The sequence below is a fragment of the Sciurus vulgaris genome (assembly GCF_902686455.1).
Source record: "Sciurus vulgaris genome assembly, chromosome: X".
In the NCBI taxonomy this organism is placed as follows: Eukaryota; Metazoa; Chordata; class Mammalia; order Rodentia; family Sciuridae; genus Sciurus; species Sciurus vulgaris.
In genome coordinates, this window is record NC_136471.1 from 126,724,627 (window position 1) to 126,740,403 (window position 15,777).

Below are 15,777 nucleotides of genomic sequence, written 5' to 3' on the forward strand. Positions count from 1 at the left end.
AAGGAGATATTGGGCTTAAACTTTCTTCGAGTGAAATTAAGAAAAACCTCCTACTAACTTTTAAACTTCTTTGGCATCCCGAAGTTTGGGTCATTCTATTTAGGGAGAATTGTGGTTTATTTAAGTTACAGATAGCAAGAACATTGTTCTTATTAAGCAGATTTTGCTGTCTCACTCTCTTGTCCAAACGTTTTTACCTACCCTTAGCACTGAAAGAAAAAAAAAAGAAATTTCCACTTTCATGGAGTTTATATCCTGGTAATTTTGTGTGTGTGTGTGTGTGTGTGTGAGAGAGAGAGAGAGAGAAAGAAAGAGAGAGAGAAGTGAGACATGGTAGAATTGAAACCCGAGTTTTGCAATGAGACTACATTCCCTACTTTGCCAATTTCCTTCCATGGACAGTAAGGGAAGGGAATTGTAAGCAAGTAGGATTTATTTAAGTAAGAAGAGATAGAACTCTTGAGATGCTGGAGGGGGCCAGATAGCAGGAAAATCCACTTTGGTGTGCTAGTTTAGGGGCTTACATGGTTTGAGGGTATAAACATGGATCAAAATATATGTTAAACAGGCATTGAAAAATTACTGGCTGTGTCATTTAGCCTGAGTTTTAATCCTTTCTGTAACTCCCATTTGGGTCCACTCCCACCTTTAGTTGCACCCGACCCCCCACCCCACACACACTAAGAAATTTGTTGGAGTGTTCCCACAGAAAAGCCTTATGGTCTTTTACTTTTGAAATAGGCATTGATGGTGCCCATTAATATTTCCAAGGATTAGCCTCCAGGTGGAGTCTCCTCCTTTGGATAAGACCTTAATTGGGCCCATTGCCTGACTATTATCTATTCTTATTCAGAATTACATGGTAATAAATGCTAGGGAGAAAGATACCATAGGAAAAGGACTGGGGAGGGCTGGGGAATGGAGGAGCAGTTCAGTTTTAACCAAACTGGTCAAAAAAAAAACCTTCACTAATATTTGAGCAAATACACAAAGCAGCAGAGAGAGCCAGCAATGCAGACAGTGGGAGAAAATGTATCAGCTGGGGGCCACAGCAGCACAGACTCTGAGGAAGGACTGTCCTTGGCCTGTTGAAGGAACAGCAAGAAAGCCAGTATAGCTGGAGTGGTGTTTACTACAAGACCAGTAGGAGATGTGGTCGGGGTGGTGTTGGGGCATGGAGGGTAGGAACGGGTAAAGGAAGTTCATGTGGGCCCTGATGATACCCCGGTTATAGGTGAGGAGTTCTACTTCCTCAAATGTTGAAGTTTGAACATTAGAGAAGCAAGCCGAAGCAAGCATGTGAAGCAGGTTTTACGTAAAGGTCGTAACGCAGAGGGAGAAGGGGGCCATGGCTGGTATCCTGGTATCCCAAGAAGGGAGACACCCTGCCCCTTTTATAGACTAAAGTTTCCTTTGTTCTCCTGCATCCTTCTCCCTTATCGTGTTCATTTCCCCCCATCCTGCATAGTGACCGGGAGATGTCAGTGGAATGGTGTGGCAGGAGTGAGCAGGTGGACTGGAAGGGCCAAGGTGGAGTGGGAGGCAGGAAGTGGGGGGTATTGATTAGTAGCTGTCTGTCTGCTCAGGAGTTGCTTCATTAACCACCTTTTTGGGAGGGGTAGTATCAAATGGCTCTGGAGACATGAACATTCCAGTCTCCCAGGGACGGTTTCCAACTTCGCTGACTCAAATGGCCTCCATTTTCTCCATCCTACTCTCTCCATCCTACCAGATCACCTATTCAACACTAACTGCCTATCTTTAATTCTGGCTTCACTGAAGGCCATTCTACAGACTTTGGCTCATATTCTGAGAGGGATAGGCATTGATTCAAGGGCTATAGCCATGTGATCCATCTTAGTTTTTACTAGGATCACTCTGGCAGCTATGACAACACAAATCTTGTCACATTGTATCCTACACTCTACTTCTTCCCTTCACCCAGGTGTGTAGCACAATGTTTTTTGCTGGGCGTGGCTGGGTTAGGGAGTATAAACACACCATCTACGTCCCTGGTACTAACCCGTCTCTGCCTACCATGTTTTTTATCACAATTCCAAGTCACCAATGATTCCATGCTGATTCTCTTGGGTGTTCCAGTTGGAAATCTATCATTAAAAAAATATGGGTTTTATATGCTAGCAGAACAAATAGTGCCAAAATGTGATTTCATGTGTTTTGGGCATTGTTAAAGTTTTTTGGACAAGTATCTCCTCCCTTTGTTTGTCCTACTCCATGTCTCTTTAGCCTGCAATCCTCCAGTACTCCTTTTTACCAGGAGGGATGTCATTCTCTTTATTGTGTCCTCTGTGCCCAAAGGGAAGATGTTACTTTTGTTTCTCCACAGAGAGGAGGATGTACGGGTGAGTGATTTGAAACCAAGAATCTCCTTCAACTTCTTTGTCACTGCACCTCAAAATGTATCTGACATCATCCCTAGAAGTGACGTTGAAGAAGCTATCAGGTGACATTTTACTTTCAAACAATGCATGTAAGGGTGAGGGAGTTAACAAATGCAAGAATAGCTAATATTTAGGTCCAGGCATTGTTCTGAATCATTCACATGTTTTGCCTCATCCCATGAATTCAGGTTTTAATTCCAGAAGAATCCAATAACAGAGAAGGTAATAGGGAGGGTGGGCATGATCAAAGTGCATTATATGCATGTATGAAAATGTCACAAAGCAACACATATATTTTTTACAATTAACATGCACTAAAATTTATAAGAAAATGGTTTAAAGATGAAAAAGAATCAAATGACAAGAGAATTCTCTTGACTTAGAATCCCACAGATGCAGGCCCTTAGACAAGGATTTAATTATAAGTAGTTTATTTGGGAGGCCATTTCAAAAAGCACCAATAGGAAAATGTGGACAGGAGACAAAGAGGGAAGACGATAGATTACACATTATCACCACTATTGTCACATAGAGCTTAATACTACCTGCGGGGCACCTCTGTCTGGGAGAATGTGGGGAATATGCACCTGACTTTTCCCATCAGAGGGGTGAGGGAGCTGGGTTATCATCCATTCACCACCACTCACCAGTCACAGGCTGGGAACTGCTTCAAAGTGACGTTAATTCCCCAGCATTTCTGGCCTATAGACAGGGCAGATCTTGTGTCTGACAATGATCACAGGCAAAGGGAAGCAGATGCTGACTGAAGGAAGTGTGACTAGCATATGTGGAAAATAGTAAGTGCAGAAGGGACATGGACAGGTATTACCATCAGTTGCTAGAGGGACATTGATGGAGGATCCGTTTAACTGCCCAAAGCCTGGAACAAGGTAGGCAAGCACAGGATTCCTTGGACATTGGTTGTCCTCTATATTAGGAGGGGGACTTAGTATGGACAGTGAATGTTGAGAAGAAATAGTTCGTCTTATTTGCCTCAGCTGTTTCCCACAAGGCAGCAGAAGTCAAGGATGGATCAACCTCATATATGGTTCCCCTTGTTTTAAAAAAAAACAGCTTACTACAGCCACTGCTACTGGAGAACACAGTAGGTGGCCCTTTTGAGCTGTATCAGTGAATGCTGCTTGCCTTTGAAAGCAGATCTAAGACCAGCAGGGGAGGGTGTGCCTAGAAAATCTGGCTTGGTTGGGGTGTGTCACTCAACCATGCCCAGATTCAGTCACTGCTTTCAGAAGTCTTGTGTCTCCAAAAACCAGTAGAAGTGCTGACTGAGATCTTTGTGAGAGCGACCAGTCTGCTTGGATTCTTAACCATCTACAACAGACCTCAAAGTTTCTGTTTCCTGAATGGCTTGAGATGTCAACCCCAGAAGTTGCCAGGGGTTACATGGCTAATTCTGCTTTGGCCCCTTTCCCTCTCTGGTGTTTCTAACCTCCTGACCTGGGATATACCCAAGTGATAATAGACACTTCAGTCTTTGATTCAGAATGTTCTCCATTTCAACTGTTTTTGTTTTAAAAGATCTTCATCCTTTTTCCTCCATAAAATTTAGCCATTTCCTATCCCAGTACTGGAGAAATTGGCAAAGGTCCCTTTACTGTGTTACTCTCCAATGCTGCTTCCAAAGGCCAACACCTTTTATTTGGAAAATTCTACTATGGAAACTTGAGTGTAGGATGTAATTTATTTATAGAAAAGAGATATTAAATTCTCCCTTTCCATTATTTGATATCAAGTCACTGCAGATATATTCTGGCAGACAGAAAGTTATTGCCAAATATGCTAACTTTGCCCTTAAAGCATGGAAGTCACAAAGGAATAAATACCAGCCATTTGTACATTTCCACATTTGCTGTTCAATTTTCCAGTGTAGCTGTTGGCAAACCTAATTTAGGTTTCCAGATATCAAAGGTACATAACCATTAAAAAATTCTTTCATTAGACCTGCTCATCAAATTTCATTGCTTTAGGGGTTTATTCTTTATTTTTTTAAGCATTTTTAGTTGATGGACCTTTATTTTATTTATTTACTTATATGTGGTGCTGAGGATTGAACCCAGTGCCTCACCCATGCTAGGCAAGTGCTCTACCACTGAGCCACAACCCCAGCCCTAGGTATATATTCTTATGATATACAAATTAAATTCTTTTGGGAACTGTGACATAAAGAGTGAATAACTACACACAATTTTATTTTGCCTCATTATCCCCTTTACTGTTTTGCTTTTGGGAATAGAACGTCCCGGAGCCGTATCAATGGAGTTTTCCGCCTGGATGATAACAGCCTGGAATTTCTGGGGATTTATACGACACTTGCACCTCCTTACCAGCCATCTGTCACCATATGGCTGATTGTTTTTGGAGTTGTGATGGGACTGATAGTGGTTGGCATTGTCATCCTTATCTTCACTGGGATCAGAGATCGAAGAAGGTAAGGGTCCTTTCCTAGACCTATCCTAAAACAGGAAGATTTAGGGAATACTAATTGGAAAGTTTCTAGTAAGTGGCAGGTTATATCGTTCAGTTACTTAGTTGGACAATTTTGCCCCTAAACATTCTGAGGCATTCTCCAGAAATTTACAGGATGTCACTAGCACTCACCTTCCTAGCAGGCCACATAGATATCTAGCCTGCGATTTATTAGTGTGTTCTTATAAACTCATCCCAGCCACAGTATTATTTCCCTACTGCCAAGAGGCACTGAAAACTTAGCAGTGGTGGGTAGACTCAGGATTGTCCTCACTGCTGAGTTCTTCTTAGTCTGCAAGTGACCCTAGAGACTTAACTGGTGATGGGTTTCACTGTAAGTCGTTCAAGAAGGAGCTCTGAGATTATTTCGAACAGCTTCCCTTTAGTGGCCTTTGTTCCTCCTTGGGTAGCTCAAACTCCATATCATCTTAGTTTATAGTCAGGCACTCTAATTTGTTCTTGAGTTGAAGATCAAAGTTCACTGAAGATTTAAATCATTAAAGATCTGATTTCTTGGGGCTGGGGAGATAGCTCAGTCGGTAGAGTGCTTGCCTTGTAAGCACAAGGCCCTGGGTTCGATCCCCAGCACCCAAAAACAAAAAAAAAACATCTGATTTCTTTTTTAATTTTGGTACCAGGGATTGAACCCAGAGGCTACTTAACCATTGAGACACATTCCCAACCTTTTTTATTTCTTGAGACAGGGTTTTGCTAAGTTGCTTAGGGTCTTGCTAAGTTGCTGAGGCTGGCTTTGAACTTGTGATTCTCCTGCTTTAGCCTACCAAGCCACTGGGATTACAGGCATGTGCCACCATGCCCAGCTGGAGATTGGATTTCTAATCTTGCTTACCACTGGATTTTTTCCCACTAACTTTGAGAAATAAGTGACTTTCACTGGGCTTACGAAATAGGTTAAGTAATATTTTATAACACCTATGCAAAACTACACACAGTTCAAATGGAACATGTTCTTGATTGAATCTCTGCATGTATTAATTTATTTCACTTAATATTCTTTACTATAATTTTCAGTTCTCCAAAGTAGCTTCATTTTAAAAGCCAGACATTGACTAGGTAATACATTTCATATTTAGTTAAAATTCTTAAAAATACAAAAGAATACACAAGAAAGTTCTTTGCCTTTAAGTTTCCCTCCTAAAGTTAACCAAAATTATCAGTTTCTTGGAGATATATAGCTATAGACACTTTTTTTTAGTATATGCAAACTATGTACAATTTTCTGCTTTTTTTATTTCCCACTTAATATGTTTTAGTGATATTTCCATATCACCTGTACAAAGAGATTTCCATCTTTTTTTTAGGGCAATGTGGTTTCCCATTTTATGGATAGATCATAATTTCATTAACCAGTCCTCTATTGATAGACTTTGTGTTGTGACCAATGGTTGAATCTATAAAAAAGGTGCAATGGCTTAATGTAGGTAATTTCCTGTGTGTGCCAATATAGGCGCAAGATAAGTCCTAGAAGTGGGAGAGCTGGGTCAAAGTCAATGTGCACTTCTAATTTTGATATTACCAAATTGCTTTCCATAGAGGCTAATCAAATATACTTGTATCACCAATTTATGAAATTTTCTTCTTCCCCCAACTCACATCCTTAGCACATGGTACCATCAAGCCATTTGATCTTCATCAGTCTGGTCCATGGAGAAGTATCCTTCTAACATCCATTTTATTTAACAGGAAAAATCAAACAAAACAAGAAGAAAATCCTTATGCCTCCGTGGACATTGGTAAAGGAGAAAATAATCCAGGATTCCAAAACAGTGATGATATTCAGACTTCATTTTAGAAAAATTTGTCCTTTTCCTCCTAAGGTGATTTTATTGTATGTGCATGTTAATTTCATGGTACTGAAAATATGAGATTATAAAATGTCATTAAATATCAAAACTATGGCTCTGTTCAGGAAGTAGTGCCCAGAGACATCATGACTGAGCAGTGGGCATCTTCCCTGACATTGCTTTCAGTATTTATATCTGTCTCTGAACTTGACTAATCTTCTGATTTCCAATAGGGAGGCTGATATTAGAGTAAAATAGGGAGAGTATGCCTTTGGCCTCACAGCCTATGTAGAGATAATGGAAATGGAAACATCTGTTGAGTAATCAGAGTTGTGGAAAAAAAAGACTATATCATGATAGAGAGTGTTGGACCTTGTATGGAATCTGTGCTGTGAGCTGCTGGGGCTACCAGATTGAGAATGCTACACACTGGTCACTTTAATCTAAGTGCCATAGATAAAAATGGCACACTTTCTTTACATTAACTTAATTCAAGTACTGTAGTAATTTTGTCACAGTGATGTTTAGAATGGACCATGTCTTCTTCAGGGCGGCATGTCTAACAGAAAGGAGAAATCAGAGAGCAGGTAGAGGACGTTGTTTTTTCACTTTTAAGCTGCTTGATCAATATCTCCCTGACAACACAAAACTAGCACAAGGGCCTCCGTGAACCTCCAGAGCATGTCTGATAGAAACTTGCTTCCATTGTTCTTTAACTGTGGAGTGAGTGGAAATTCCAACTGTTCATCCTCTGAAGTGGATACCCAATCTCTTAAATCTTTTGTATACCCACAGTGTCTGAGAAGTGCTGAGCACAAAGCAGATACTCAATAAATACTTATTAGATGTATACACTCCTGCAGTCTATGTGTTCTTATGTACTGGGATTTCTACCCATTCTGTTTGCTTTTCATTTCCATGGACAAAATTGTCATCTTTATTGTCTGGGATGTTTGCCCTCTCAAATGTCTTGGGATGTATCCTAAATTCTCAAATTATTGGGCAAAGAAATTGCAAAATCAGGTCAAAAAGAGTTATATTCAGGGCTGGGGTTGTGGCTCAGTGGTAAAGTGCTTGCCTGGCATGTGTGAGGCACTGGGTTCCATTCTCAGCACCACATATAAGTAAATAATTTTTTTTTTTTTTTTGGTGGTGCTGGGGATTGAACCCAGGGCCTCGTGTTTGTGAGGCAAGCACTCTACCAACTGAGCTATATCCCCAGCCCAATAAATAAATTTAAAAAAGGTCCATCAACAACTTAAAAAAAAAAAAAAGAGTTATATTCATATTGTATTATACCGTCAGGTTAGGAAGCAAACCTAGTGCTACTTTTATATTTCTCAGAGTACCCAGCCCCATTCTGAGCACAGCATCTACTACATATCTGAATATTGATTAAAATTAGATTAATAGATGAACTTACCAAAACTCTACCCATTGAGTCACACTATATGGTGACCAGCAAAATGTTAGAGTAACTATGTGCTTAATAAATTTGATGTGATAATGGTAATGGTGGATCAATTAGCCAAGTCTGGAGAGAATGACTTTCAAAATCCCCTATAAAATAGCTTCAAGATAACTAAATCAGGCTGAGTCATTTGAGGCTCTTCAATTATCTAATTTTCAATTATCTGATACTCAGATAGCAAAACTGGAGCAATTTATCTTTGCATGAAATCCATGTCCCTCCTTATCATCCTTGACCTCACCATCATACCATTCCTTGGGCCCACAGCCTGCTGAGGCTGCTCTCACACTTGTGGTCCTTCTGCCTCAGCCTCCTGAGTCACTGGGATTACAGGCATGCGCCACTATGACTAGCTCACAGAGCCTTTTTACAGGCAAACTTTGCCAACTAAGAAAGCAAAGGTTAAATGAAATTATGAATGATCCATTGTGGAGTTCAGAGACGGGAGGAGCATTTGTTTATAGAATCTGAAGCCATTCATTAAGTGCATTCCTGAGAATTTAATTATTTCTTATGGGGTGGAGTTGGTAAGAGCAGTAGTCAAGGCAGAAAGGGCAGATGCTACCTTCCTATCCCCTGATGTCTGTCAATGAATTATTCTCCCTCATTTGAAATCCATGCCTTCCCCATTAGTAAAGATGGGACCTTAGGTCCAATCTCTCCTCCTCATGCACCTAAGAATCAAAGTCAGAATCAAAATTGAGAAACTCAGCTTTATAAATCTACTATGTTAGAATCTTTCTCTTAATTAACTTAAGCAGATATGATATGGATTTTGCTAGACTCTCTTGACTTTGTGTTTAACTTTGGGCAGATCATAAAAAGTTCAGCAACAGTTTTGGACTTCATCTAGAAAATGCCATATCTGAAATTGCTCTCCGACTTGCCCTTTGAGGAAGTTTCTTGTCACATAAGTCTGCCTTTTTCTTCACTCCCCAGAGAGAGAGTGGGCAGACTTCTGTTTAAAATTATAACCATGAATGCTGCCTATTGCCACAAAACACAATGAAATCACATTTTAAAAGCCATTACGCATTTTTTTAAAAATATATGAGGGGTTTTTGTTGATGTCGTTTTTTTGGTTTTTGCTCTTTCTGGACTTATTTTCTGATAAGCCTCTAGTGGCACCTTAAATTCTTGATTGACTTGGTTTCAGGAGTCAGGTTTCTAAGCAAGGCTTTGGTCTCTTTTCATAGTAAACAATTCTGTATTGTTTGAATTTTGCAACAAGCATGTACTACTTTTGTTATAAAGCAGATTATTTTTTAAAAGATCAAATACACAAAAATAAGGACAATAAAGGAAAACAATCTTCAAGAGGGAGACCAGAAAGAAAGATTAACAGTCCGCGATGCAGGTTCCCACTGCAGGCTCATGGAGAAGGAAGGGTTGTGTCACTTGTTCCTTCTCTTCCTGTGGGTAGGAAAGAATTTGGCACACAGTAATTATGAAATAAGAAAGTAAATGAATGAATGTATAAATGACATAGTGATTATTTTTAAAGTACATTTCATTATACATTGAGATTTGTGTACCTTTGTTCAAAATAGAAGATGATTATCAAATGTCAATTTTCATTTGTTTTGTTTTGTTTTGTTTTGTATTTGCTGATGGACAGCATGCCTTTATTTTATTTTATTTTATTTTCATGTAGTGCTAAGGATCGAACCCAGTGCCTCTGCCACTGAGCTACAACCCTAGTCCCAAATGTCAATTTGCTGTTGAAATAAAGGAATCATTAATTAAATGTCAAGAAACAAATAAACAAGAGGGAACATTTGAGCTATCTGGTGGGTGAGGGAGTTAATGGGATGTCCCTTAAGGGAGATTATTAATTTTTATCTGAAAAATAGCAGTAGGGCTTAATCAGGTCTTTGAAAAAAATAGTGCCCCCAGATAACCTTTCTCTCTCCCTTCTAGAAAAGGCAATAAAATATGCCAAAAGATATTATAAAAAATACCGTAATAGATTCAGCAGCAGATTGTAAAGGAGGGCACTCCCAGAAACATTCTAAAACTAAAAAACCCTTTATAATAGCCAGGAGAAGTTAAAATAGTAATTCTGTATCTTTATGTTAGGATCCAAGACTGAAATTGAAACTTCAGCTGTCAAATAAGCCAAGAGCCCCCAGAGCTCCAAATTCAAGAAATTAAAATGACTAGAAAGCATCAATGCCTTCAATTTTAGAAAAAAGATCATGGTTTCACCGAGTTGTGATTGATCATAGTCGAGGTTAAGGTTAAAGTTAAAGAAAAAGTTATCAAATTGTATCTTAGCATCTTTTAAAATTTGCTCTATGTGAAACATGTTTAATATATTGTTGAATAATATTATAGTTGTATATGTGTATACATGAGGTAAACAATCATTATTCTAATCTGGATATCAGATGACAGTTGTGCCATTTGGATTGAATTATGAACCACAAAACAATGCCCCACCACAAAATGAGGTGCACTCAGGTAGTTCAAATGACTGCATCAGCAATGTCTGGGAGCTTGTGAAAAATACAGATTTACAGGCTGCACTCAGGCCTGCCATATCAGAACCTCAAGTTGTTCCTAGAAATCTGTGTTTTAATAAACTCTCCATTTAATTCTCATGAATGCTGAAATACAAAGACCATTGAAATACAAAGGCAAATGTCCACATTTCTGTACTTGATAGTATATTTAATTTTCATAATGACAACATAAGGAAAAGAATGAATGTCTAACAAATAATTTTTCAATTCTACCCAATCTTGACACATGTTACACACTCTCTCCATGTTGTAATATGACAATATACTTCTGCTGTAGACTGGGAAGTGTTACATCAGGAGCAGCATAAAGGAAATTACTAATTTGACCTAAATTTCAAGGATTTTTTTTTTTCTTTTTTTTTTTTTTTTTTTGCGGTGCTGGGGATCGAACCCAGAGCCTTGTGCTTGTAAGGCAAGCACTCTACCAACTGAGCTATTTCCCAAGCCTAGAAATTTTTTTCTACCTTGCTCATTTCTACATAATATAACAGACAAACAGCATACAGAATACTATTAAGAACTAGCTAAATTACATTGGAACTTACTACTTTCCTTCTAAAGAATGAAAATGTTAGCCAATATTTACATTAATTCTCATCAGCACTTCTAATTTCTTCAAGGCTTGTCTTTTTCCCGAAGTGGTTCAATGGAAGATAGGAGTTGCTGAAATGTGGGGCGCTTTTCTGGGAGCTACGTAAAAGAAAAAATCCAATGTTTTAGATAATGCAAATTATAATTAAAAATAAAAATATCAAATATTTATACTTCAATCCTAAAGCTAATAACTTTTGATGTAAAAGTTGCAGATATTTCTGCTAAAATCAGGAACAAGGCAAGGAGGCCTGCAATATCTATCACTCTGAATATCATGTTGAAGATATTAGAAAGTGAAAACAGTTACGGGCCTGTAATCCTAGTGGCTTGAGAGGCTGAGGCAGCAGGATCACAAGTTCAAAGCCAACCTCAGCAAAAGCGAGGCGCTAAGCACCTCAGTGAGATCGTCTCTAAATAAAATACAAAATAGGGCTGGGGATGTGCCTCAGTGGTCAGTGCCCCTGAGTTCAATCCCCAGTACTAAAACAGACAAACAAACAAACAAACAATTACAGTCATATAATTGGAACACCAATTGGAATAGGAAAGTTATTTTTGTTTGCATAGACATAATTGTGTGCCTGGAAAACCCAAGAGGATCAACAGTAAAACCAACTCAAACAACAAAGGAATCTACCCGGAGAGAAGGATATAAAACTAAGATACAAAATCAATAACTTTCACATATACCTACAGTGACCACTTAGAAGATATCACGGAAAACTCCATTTCTAATAGCAACATCATCAAAATGAAATACTTAAAAATATACTTCCCTTCCCCAATGAGGAAAGCTTTAAAACACTGCTGAAAAATACATAAGTTCTAGAATGGGTCATGTTGGTATCATAAAAATGTCATTTCTCAAATGAAATACATTCTTCTAAAAAATATGAAAGTTTATTTCAAGCTAAACGAATTGATTCTTTGGTTCATAGATTGTTAAAATATGCAAAATGGCTAGGAAACTATAGAAGAAGGTGAGTAATGGGTGGGGTGTACTAGCCTACACAGTATTAAAACATTGTACAGTCTCCAGACATTTAAAACAATGTGGTACTAGCACATGGAGAGAACAAAGAACAGAAGAGGAAGTCCTGAAATAAATCCAAATACATATGGAAATTGGAAATAACATTAGGGTGGCATTTCACTATAATTAAGGTGGTATCACATCTCTGGGGATAAGCTGGTCTTTTAGTAAATAGTGCTTCTGAAAACTGGATAAACATTTAAAACAATATATTTGGAGCCATACTTCATACTGTATACCATAACAAACAAACTAGATCAGAGACTTAAAAAATAATGAAGAGTACTAGAGGAAGATCTGGGTGAATTCCATTATAATTTGGGTGTGGGAAAGCCCATATAACTATGACTTAATTTCCAGAAGCAATAAAAGCAAATTTTGACATATTCAGCTATATTTTAAAAAGACATTTATTTACATGGTCAAAACAAACAAACATAAAACACTTAACCAAATCAAAGTATAACTGAAAAACTGAAAAGAAATATTGGAAAATACAGCTTATATCTCAGACAACAATAGTAATATGCCTGATTTGTAAAGAGAGCATTAAAACCTGATAGAAAAAAGGGGATAATGGTTCTCAGAAAGATATATGACCCTTAAATATATGAAAAGAGGCTCAACCGCATTCAATTAAAGATATACATTTTAAAGCTATACTAAAATGCCATTTTTCATCTATGAGATTAGCAAAAAGTTGATAATGAGCTCCGCTGGTGAGAGAAACAGTCACCTCCGTCACTAGTAGGGCAGCACCCTGTGAACAACAATGCATATGCCACTTCTTTGTAAGAAAAAAAGGGAAACAAAACACACAGAGTCAGTTTTGCACAAAGAATTCCCAGAAAGACATATCAGAATCTAATGAAATATTTGAATGTTGTTCAATCTTTTTATGGATTTGAAAAGTTGCAAAGTAAATATTAAAAAGGAGGGGAAATTCAAACCTGCAAACTCTACTCACCATATGCAGACTCTAACTGGGTATTGTCTCTGTGCAATCCCTTTCATGAATTCTGTCATAACTCCCACAGTTTCATGGACCAACTGTGAGAAGTGGGCAGTTCCTCCCTATTCAGGGCCCCTGTCCCTCTGATGGGCCAGTCATATGCCCAGGAGCTAGAGTCAGGAGGCCCAGAGAGGTGCCCAGCTTCATCTGAAAAACCCTTATCTGCTCTTCTTCATCACACAGATAACAGTAGTAAGTCAGCCTGGTTGCGGGTGGTGACAGGATGACCCTCTAATGCTGCCTGAGACTCTTGGACTGTACTTTTGGGGTAGAAAAGGGTGGGGAAAACTTATGTACTAGTCCAAGTGGTGTAGGGTGAGGAATTACAAAGTGCCCATATTCCAGGCAAGCATTTAAGGCTATGTGATAAAATATTGTTATATGATGTAGTCAGTGACTCCTGCAAAGTGGGACTGCAGACTCCAATACAAGAGATTAGGAACTATATGCATCAATTTATTAAATCATATTTTTTAAATTGTATAAAATTATAAGTTGTATGCATTCATTTATTCGTAGTTCCAAGTGTAGAGCTTGGTACATAGCTGCTTTGTAATTATATATACAATAATAATAACAAACATAAAGCACTGACTATGTACCAGGCACTGTTCTAAGGACTTGATAGTAATTTATTCAATCCATACTATAATCTTTTGAGGAAAGTACTATTTTACAGTGGAGCACAGAGAGGTTAGGAGCCTTGTACAACTACTAAGTGATTAAGGCAGGATTTAACCCAGATATTCTGGCTCCATAATCCACATGCTTAACTACTACACCAATTTGCTTTGCTTTTTACTGGTAAATGAATGAATGCAGCATTAGGCCCTTTTGTCAATGAGTAAGTATCCCATAATAGTTATAAGCTATGGGCTCTTAGGTTGATATTCTTCAGAGCCTCCTTTTATCATGTCGCTGCTTAAAATTCTTCAAAGGCTCCCATGACCTATAAAAAACAAAACTTGCACTCTTCTTGTCATTTGGCTTCCAGAGGCTGAACCAGACCTATTCTTCCAAACCTATTTGCAGCCTTTCCAACAAAAGCTCCAGCCTAGAACATCATTGCGCTTCCTGCCTCAAAACTTGGCCTGAGTTGTTCTCAAACAGGCACCCTTTGACAACGTCCACTCTCACAAACCAGGGGCATTTGGTAGACGGTTCCTGATTCTGCTCAGATCAGTATATTTGGGAAGCTACTCTCTGTCCTCTGAGCTCTTTGTATACTTGTTTTCAGTCATATCGCGTGTGTGTGTGTGTGTGTGTAAGGACTTTGAGTTCAGAGCGGGCACAAATGAGCTTCATAATTCCTTAACATCCCCCATTAGTTCTATGAACACAGTAGATGCCTTGCAAATGAATCCACATCTTCCCCAGAAGATGCCCTTATATTCTACCTGCATGGAATGCTTTCATTCAGTGTTTGGGAGTCAGGGGAAGAGATAATGGAATAGTGTCCTCTGTGTGTTCTCTATATGTGGTTAGGTATTTGCTGTTACACATTTTCCACTTGAGGACAGATTCCACAGTTAAGACCAGGGACCCTGGCACTAACCAACCAGCCTTTTACTAGCTGTGTGATCTTAGCAGAGTCATTTAACCTCTATGGGCCAGCCTCTATTTCCTCTTGTTACTTTTAGTGATGATGATAGTACATTCCTCATAGTGTGTTTCCTGATGAAAAAATAAGTTAATATTTGTGAAGTTCTCAGTATAGTGCTGGACATGAGTCGTTCAGTAAACTGTCCGCACCTGAACTGCTTGTTTTAGATCTCAACCTTTTGAGGGCAGAAGCCCAGGGCCATTTCCACCTCTTCTCAAGCAAGTGCTTTCCCTGAAAAAATTTTGTCCCAGTGGTGATACAGCAACCACCCTGGACGCACTTGGGATCCCTTCCAGCTCAGGGGGCATACTTGCCTCGTGCCAGCAGCTGTACATGATCTGGTAGATGGTGTCCGATGCCAGTTGTGGCTGGTAGAGCCTGTGGCCCTGGGAGACCTTCACGACCACCTGGGAGTTGTCGTACAAGTCATAGGGCTGCTTCCCCAGGGTGAACACCTCCCACATCAGGATCCCTGCACCACACCAAGGGTGGTCAGTAGACAAAAACAAAACAACACCAAAAAAACAAAAGAAAGCCAACGTGAGAAGGTACAGAGTATGAACAAGCTTCGCACCCAGGTCCGGAAGGCTGTGATGAGAACCAGGGAATGAGTCTAAGTGTACTTGTTGGAAAGAAGTGAATGGCAAGGGCAACTTCAGAGGAGGCCACTTGGAGCCAAGGTTCTTGGGCTGCTCCAGGCAGGCAGCCGGGGCCTCATTCAGCTCACAGTGACAAAAACTTGTGTAGGGAACCCCAGCCCCAACCTCTGGGAGTAATCAATTGAAGACCTCACCCTCTCTTTCTCTGCTTTGGCAGTTGTGTGTGCAACAACTTCATTGCACGAA

At 39.2% G+C, this 15,777-nt stretch overlaps 2 protein-coding genes across 9 annotated transcripts in view; one reads left to right on the forward strand and one right to left on the reverse strand.

Moving 5' to 3' along the window:
• ACE2 (angiotensin converting enzyme 2) overlaps nt 1–7,259 on the forward strand; it is a 67,089-nt gene extending 59,830 nt beyond the window's left edge. For all 3 annotated transcript variants that reach the window (XM_079123145.1, XM_079123143.1, XM_079123144.1), the window contains exons 17-19: nt 2,348–2,464; nt 4,657–4,851; nt 6,594–7,259. In XM_079123145.1, coding sequence (XP_078979271.1) covers nt 2,348–2,464; nt 4,657–4,851; nt 6,594–6,702 — 421 coding nt within the window. In that variant the 3' untranslated portion in view covers nt 6,703–7,259. The remainder of the gene's footprint in view (nt 1–2,347; nt 2,465–4,656; nt 4,852–6,593) is intronic.
• A 116-nt stretch (nt 7,260–7,375) lies between these two features.
• The window catches only part of BMX (BMX non-receptor tyrosine kinase), a 52,568-nt gene continuing 44,166 nt past the window's right edge, over nt 7,376–15,777 (reverse strand). For 5 of the 6 annotated variants that reach the window (XM_079123165.1, XM_079123164.1, XM_079123162.1 and 2 more), the window contains 2 exons: nt 15,247–15,404; nt 11,117–11,380 (listed from right to left, as the gene is read on the reverse strand). In XM_079123165.1, the coding sequence (XP_078979291.1) occupies nt 11,306–11,380; nt 15,247–15,404 (233 nt within the window). In that variant the 3' untranslated portion in view covers nt 11,117–11,305. Of the gene's footprint in view, nt 9,579–11,116; nt 11,381–15,246; nt 15,405–15,777 lie in introns of those variants that run through there. The other variant, XM_079123161.1, reaches the window with a different exon arrangement.